Source organism: Coffea arabica, chromosome 9e (genome assembly GCF_036785885.1).
Source record: "Coffea arabica cultivar ET-39 chromosome 9e, Coffea Arabica ET-39 HiFi, whole genome shotgun sequence".
In the NCBI taxonomy this organism is placed as follows: domain Eukaryota; kingdom Viridiplantae; phylum Streptophyta; class Magnoliopsida; order Gentianales; family Rubiaceae; genus Coffea; species Coffea arabica.
In genome coordinates, this window is record NC_092327.1 from 6299492 (window position 1) to 6306708 (window position 7217).

Genomic DNA, 7217 nt, shown 5'->3' on the forward strand with positions numbered 1-7217 from the left:
AAAGGGCAAATTCCAGAAGACTGCGCCTTCTCTGGCGTGCCCACGCCAGACAACGCAGAGTTGCGTGAAAAAGCCGGATTGCGGGTCCTATTCCTGGGGCCACCGCCTTTCCTTGGAGCCATACTTTAAACTTACGTGGGATTAGGAAATAGAATTGGAAGATGACTTTTGGTAACAATCCAATGGGGGAAAAGGAAGCAAATTGTTTGAAGAAACCCACCTATTATTTCGGCTAGCAAAAAGGAAACGGCGGCGCAAACAATAAAAAGAAGACAGCAATAGACTAGGGATGGATCTGGGACTTGGACTTTTTCTCTGCTTTTGTTTTCTTCGTTGTTTGGAGACTAGCGGCGAAAAATCTTTTACTCCTTCTTCAATTAACAAAACTCCGTGAAAACTTTGATTGGCTTTGTTGTCATGACTATGCGGCAAGGCTAGATCGTTTATCTAGTTAAGGAATAAATCGAGGATCGGGGCACCATAACTGTGAGATCGTTTTAATTGCTTATTTTTAATTTATATGTTCATGGATATTTGATTATTCTCTATTTTTTCCCTAAGTTATTATTGTTTAGATTTATTGGATAATTAGGCCTGTTATTCGATTGTCTAAATAATTGATAGCCAATTAGGATGTTGGCGCGTCGCCTTTAAGCATATTGATTAGTGGCAAACGAGACAATTGCACCGCCTCGCAAGCGGTCTAATTTGGATCGTGGGGATAATTAATCTAACCTAAACAAATCTGCATGTGTGTTTGTCATCTAGAATTGAGTTTTTCTAATTCCTAATGTTGTGGCTACATTAAATCCTGTGAGCGTTTCTGGGGTTGTCTAGTCACAAGAGGGTAGTTTATGAGCGTCTCTTGACTACCATAAAATTAAGGAAAGATTGGTGGTTGGGCGCGTCGTTTGACCACTTTAACCAGTTTATTCGTGAGTATATGAATTGTCCCTTGTATCTGTGATCAGTTGTGTGCTTGGATCCCAAGATTAATTCCTTGACTAGGTTATTTTAATTAATTGTTATTTGTGTAATTTGGTTCCCGCTATCTTACTCAACTTTGAATTTCAGTTTTTATTCCTTTTTAATTAGTTGATACTATTGCTAAAAATTCCCCCCCTTTTTCCTGTGTGATTTGCCTACCAGTTCCCTGAGGAGACGATCCTACTTGCCCTGTTTACGAATTAAATTTGAGATTGTGTTGGTTGGCAATTAGGCTGTTATTTTTAACTTTATTTTTGGAGGTTTGACCACCACCATCTACGAAATGCAACCAATCCAAGGAAAAAAAATTAAGAAGTAAATCCCAATGAGAGCTATTTCTACTACATGTTAACTTGAGTTTAACTTAGTCCAATATCTAGAATCTAATAACTGACTTTATCTGAAGTCTGCATACAGTAATAGGACATAAAGATTTAGACCTCAAACTTGATAAAAAAAAAGCGTGGGGTACCTTTTTTTATGTCTAAAAAAAATGCACTCTAAAAAAAAGTACCTTTTAAAATACTTTTCAAAAATTTTTAGAATATTTAAAAAATTAATTTTTGAAAAACTTGTGGATCCAAACAGTGCCGCTCAACTGCAAAATGACAAAAATAAAAAAATAAAATAAAATCTATTTTAGATCTAGCGATCAACTCAAATTCAAGCAACGTCGTTTTCCCATAGTGGATTTTTTATAGGTGTAACTATGTATTGGAAAAAACTGAATTATGACATCGTTTTCTGAAGTTTTTTTTTTAATTTGCAGAGTGCAGCTGGGGATTGGGCGGAGGGGGTTTGGGGTTGTGATTTCGGTTTCCGACATAATTTCAAAAAGGGAGGAAAATCAAGAATGCTACCAGACTCTCCAACAACCTCCTCATAATTTTCCAGTTGAACTACTGCGGAAAATTTCTCATGAATTTCAGGAGCACATAACATGGAGTAGCAGCATGTTGCAGCACTTGATAAGAGGCTGAGATTGGCTAAAACATTCGTTTCCTCATCTCGCCTACCTTATCTTCTTGTTGGCATTCTCATTCCTTTCCCTCTGTCCCATCTTTTCAAGCATCTATCTGTACTGAACCGCTATATTAATTTGCTTTCCTCATTGGACCAACCAATTATTTTCATTAATTACTTTTTCTTTTCATGCCCTGAAATTGGGCACAACATAACTATACCTACCCTTTGGTATCCTCATTCATTACTGTTTCAGCAAATCTTTAGTGGGGCCTTTGTTTTCCAATTTTTCTTTTCATTTTTTTTCGTCTGCTTGCTGCATATATGATGCTTGTATTGGTTTGGCTTCAGATCTTGGAGTAAAAGTATAGAGATTTGATTTAATTGTTTTTTACTGCAATTTCTGATCTTGCTTCATAGAAGTTATTTTGTTATTTTTGATTGGTTATTGAATGATTGAAGGTCTATCTATCATCTAAGAGTGATCGTAAGTTAAATTTATATGCCATCTGTATTAAAACTTATAATATTGATTCTTGTAACCGCCTGTACAAGTTCATGTGGAAATGGAGTTTCCTTCATTATTGAATTCACTTCCTTAAAGTTCACGTTTTGCTAAATTTTGGATTTGATCTACATCCCTTCTTTCCGTTTTTTATTGCAACACTTCACTATATACTAATAGTTATTGTGTTTAGTTGAATTTTAATGCAAATTGTTGATGAATTTTATGATTGTCAGTATGAATTTTTGACATAGAAAATGATATAACATGTTTTTATTTTTGGCTACAATCAGGGAGCTTTGATGGAGGGATTAATTAGTACACAATTGAACCCAATTCACACCTATTCTACACACGAAAGTTATGTTTTTTCTCCTACATTTTCTCTGAGGATAAAGACAATTGCCTTTGGTAATAAATTTGTGGCAATGAGAAATCTTAAATCACATACTTCAATCAATGCTTCGGTTCAGCTATTGGAAGTCCCAAAAGAGGGTCGGTTCAACAAAGCATTGCCATCAAAAGGTAATTTTCAAGATCTGAGAAAACTTTATTTCTTGTATGCAATGTATAAAATATGATGACAAATTACATTTAATAGTAGGGGTGTGCAAAATTGAAAAATTCCAATTTACCGACCGAATTCGAATTAAATTCGAAATTTCGAATTTGGTAATTCGGAATGGAAATCGGAATATCCGATTTCGAATTGTTCGAATTCGATAATGAGATTTTTCAAATCGAAAATTCTGATTTCGAATTCACAATTCGAAATTGAATTCGGAATTCCTATTTCGATTTCAAATCTGTTTTTCATATATATATATATATATATATATATATATATATATATATATATTATAACATTTATATTATAATAATAATTTTTATATTCATGAATTCGGTGAAATCGTAATTTACCAAATTTCGAATTGAATTCGGAACGAATTCGAATTCGAAATTGGTGAATTCGAAATCGAAATCGGTCGAAAATTCTAATACCAAAATTTTGAAAAATTCTGATTTCAAAGTTCCGAATTACCGATTTCGATTTTGATTCACACCCCTATTTAATAGTATGTACGAATGAGGACAGTTTTAAGTGGTGATATGTCTAATTGATGCATCTTTTAAATTTATAAGAAATCCTTGAGGTGTGGTGCAATGCTGATGTTGTATGCTTTGACGTGGATAGTACAGTATGCCTAGATGAGGGCATTGATGAACATGCTGAGTTCTGCGGAGCTGGCAAGGCTGTTGTAGAATGGACTACTAGGTGATATGTCTTCGATAAACACTTATTTAGATATGCAAAGAATTAAATGTTTGATCTAATTATGTGCTCATTACTAGGGCAATGAGTGGTTCTATTCCTTTTGAGGATGCCTTGGCTGCAAGATTCTCTGTTTAATCCTTCAATAGCACAAGTCCAAGATTTCCTTAAAAAGAGACCTCCAAGGTAAGAAACTGTATTCAGTAGTGAGAAATTTATGCTAGAATTGCTACAGTTCTTTTGACAGTTAATGAGGCCTATATACATCATCTACTATTTTTAACAATTCAATGTAAGCTCCATATGCTTTGGACATCATCACGTGTGGAGAAGTGAAATACAAATATAAACCTCCAAAAAAAAGACACTCTGCTTGTTTTATCTCTCAATCTTGTGCACAGTCAATCAGTTTTTATCATTACTGCAGTGCAATTTTCAAAACTAAAATGGTGAAGTTTAGTTGTGAATGACTTGACTACAACCATGTAAAGTTGCACCTTGTAGTTGTTTCAATTTGGATTACGATTATGAGTTACACATATCTTTGGCATGCAAAATTTGCATTTTAACAAGATCTAATATTAGGATGTCCATATCAGACCTTTCAGAATGCCTGCCATCTTGAAGGTGTGCTCTTCTGATTGCACACAAAACCCTGATTCAAGTGAAATAATTAAGAAACAATTAGTTTTATGCAACTACTCTATTTGGACAATGCATGATCATATTTTACTGTCTTTTGAGTGTTTGCATCTAACGTTGCTTTGTATATAATATGCAGTATGTATTGTTATATAGCATGGAACTTTACACGAAACTAAACCATTTAGTGTTTTTCAAGCCATAGTTGATCTGTATTTTCCAAGTAATGAAAATGTCTGGGTTAATTGATTTACTTGGTTTGCAGAATTTCTCGTGGGATTGATGAATTAGTCAAGAAGATGAAGGCTAGAAACACTGATGTTTATATTATCTCTGGAGGATTTCGCCGAATGATCAATGTATATGCTTCTCTCTGAGTGGCCTTTGATATATCTTTTCTTCTTCACATCCAGATAACAATTGAGGCTAGGAGTTCTTGGATCAATTGACCATTATGTCTAGATGCCCATTAGCATACTATAGTCATTATTGATGTTGATTAAAATATTCTCTGAATTGATGGTTCAAATATTGGCTAAAAAATTGAGGCTCAGTAATCTGATTTTTATGCTGCACTGCTTCCAAGTTGATACTTTTCCTGCATCAATATTACCTGTTTTAATAGTTCCTTACTTTGAATCCCCAAAAGAATCGCACATGTTTCATATGGAAGCATCCTTTGTGCTTGAAACTGTCAAAATTCTAATTGCTGCAGTTTAACAGCCTGTTGCATCAATTCTTGGAATTCCTGTTGATGGTGCAACTGATCTTGAGGCAAAAAAGTGTTCATCTTGTCTAGTTTGATGATCACTTCATCTACAGAATACAACTAACCTAAGGGAAAAAAATCAAGTAAATCCCAACGAGAGCTATTTCTACTAATGGGACTTTGCAAAGGCAACAGATTTTGGCCCATTAAAGTCTAGAAAAAGAGTTTTTGAAAAATTTGGAGTCATCACTCGATATTGAATTTAGATGCACCTGCTTAAGTGAAGAGGCACATCAAGTATCAGTAGGAAAATAAATTTCAGATATCTTTGTCGCGCCTCATTTTCAAATAAAAAGATAAAAATATAACAGTTCATTGTTTAAAATGATTTTTGGGTCAAAATTAAAATATGAAAATAAAAAGAAAAAGAGCCTAAAATGGAACTTTGCAAAGGCGACAGATTTGAGCCCATTAAAGTCTAGAAAAAGGGTTTTTGAAAATTTTGAGGTCGCCACTCGGTATTGAATTTAGGTGCACCGAGTCATCTTTAAAAAAAAGATAATTTTTATTTTGAAAAAAACACATTAAAACCCTTTAACTAGACAACTCCAAGCCTTTTGAAATTTCAAAATCAAAGAAATGTGTTCAGAAGCTACATTTGGGAAGGGGAGATGTTGAAGTTTTACCTCAAGCACCGCCCTAGACCTAACAAACTAGTTGCGAGTTTAACTTTATTCTCCTAAGTATAAGGCCAAAGTTGAGTTAATCTATTATTAAACACATAACATGTAAGTAATTAATATCTAAACACATAAAACATGCATAAACAATAAAGTGAAATAATCAAAAAGATTAATTCCGAGGATTCCATTGGAAAGGCCTAGAAGCAACGCGCTCACGGTCCGCACAATCTAATTCCATAATAATAGCAAAAATGAAAAGTAATTAAGTGAAGAGAAAAGAAAAGAAAAGGAATACAAAATTACATGCACCTACGCCTTACATCACTTTTAAAAAGAGAAAATAAAATAAATTAGAACTTAACTCGACAAATTGAAGCATTAATTAACCAATAATCACCTAATCTAATCCTGAGGACCTAATTGAAAGAACCTAAAATAAGTTTTGGTGTAAAATTATAAAGGCTAGAAAATTTTAAGGACTAATACTGCAATTTCAAAAATTAATAATCTTATCCTTCTCCACCGAACAGAGCCGGATTGCTGCGTTTTCATCTTCATTTCCGTCAATATTTGTCAGACTCTGGCAACATTGGACCACTACCACTTATTTCCCGAACATCAAAACAGACTCTATACACTACCCTTTGGATTGCATTTTCCATGAAAAAATTACTGTAGCGATTTGATGTACACGAGGGAAAAAGATAGTAGGGAAATGTGATCACGAAAAATGACGTAATTTTCTAGCAGAAAATGGCAATCCAAACAGAGCTTCATGCTTCGTTAACTAGACAAACCAAACTTGAATGACCCTTTATGTTTGATAACATTTAAACTTGAAAAAAACTCGTTCAAACTCGATTTGACAAATAAACAAGCAAGTTTGAACAAAATTTCGAGCTCCTTAAAATAATCAAACAAGTGTAAACACTAGGGTGACAAACTCATTTGATTACTCTCGTCTACACTCCTACTACTGTAGGTCGGTGAGGTCTGCTCACGGCGAAATCTCAGACAGTGAAATCCCAAACTCCGACCAGCTTTGGACTGGTGGAATCATCCTCTCCAAATTCAGGAAATTCATACCTTTAGCTCAAATTTTCACTTAAGCATTTCCAGAAACAGATTCTAGACATAACAGAAGTTCAACATATTCTAATATATCAGGAACTAATCCAGCCCGTATTTTGGCAGGAAAATAAGATTTAGTCCAACCCCAGTCACGAGAAATTCAGATCTCAAAAAATACCAACTTCAGAAATTTAAGAGCAAGAAGACACATGACGTAGCATTTTCACAAAACAACATGGTAGAAGCAAAGAGAGTTGAGGAATTTTTACAGTGCCTTCAAGCAGATTCCTGTTACATCTGAAAGAAATGATGCCAGCTGGAATCGTAGTGCCAGGAGTTGCTAAGCCACATCAGACGGGTGGTTGAGTTAGTTACGCCATGTCA

At 34.4% G+C, this 7217-nt stretch overlaps 1 protein-coding gene across 2 annotated transcripts; it reads left to right on the forward strand.

The window, feature by feature from the left end:
• The first annotated feature begins 1799 nt into the window (after positions 1–1799).
• Positions 1800–4941, forward strand: LOC140014891 (phosphoserine phosphatase, chloroplastic-like). Of its 2 annotated transcripts, XM_072066533.1 has the most exons (5): positions 1800–2014; positions 2749–2980; positions 3656–3731; positions 3809–3914; positions 4636–4941. In XM_072066533.1, the coding sequence occupies exons 2-4, from the start codon at positions 2758–2760 to the stop codon at positions 3864–3866; spliced, it is 357 nt and encodes a 118-aa protein (XP_071922634.1). In that variant the 5' UTR covers positions 1800–2014; positions 2749–2757; the 3' UTR covers positions 3867–3914; positions 4636–4941. The 2 variants fall into 2 exon arrangements, with proteins under 2 accessions (XP_071922634.1, XP_071922635.1); XM_072066534.1 differs by lacking the exon at positions 1800–2014 and having other exon boundaries at positions 2626–2980.
• The last annotated feature ends 2276 nt before the right edge of the window (positions 4942–7217 follow it).

Coding starts and splice junctions, on each gene's coding strand:
- LOC140014891 (XM_072066533.1), top strand. CDS start 2,758: ATGGAGGGATTAATTAGTACACAATTGAACCCAATTCACACCTATTCT. Junction 2,981..3,655: donor CAAAGCATTGCCATCAAAAG/GTAATTTTCAAG, acceptor TGGATAGTACAG/TATGCCTAGATGAGGGCATT. Junction 3,732..3,808: donor GTTGTAGAATGGACTACTAG/GTGATATGTCTT, acceptor GCTCATTACTAG/GGCAATGAGTGGTTCTATTC.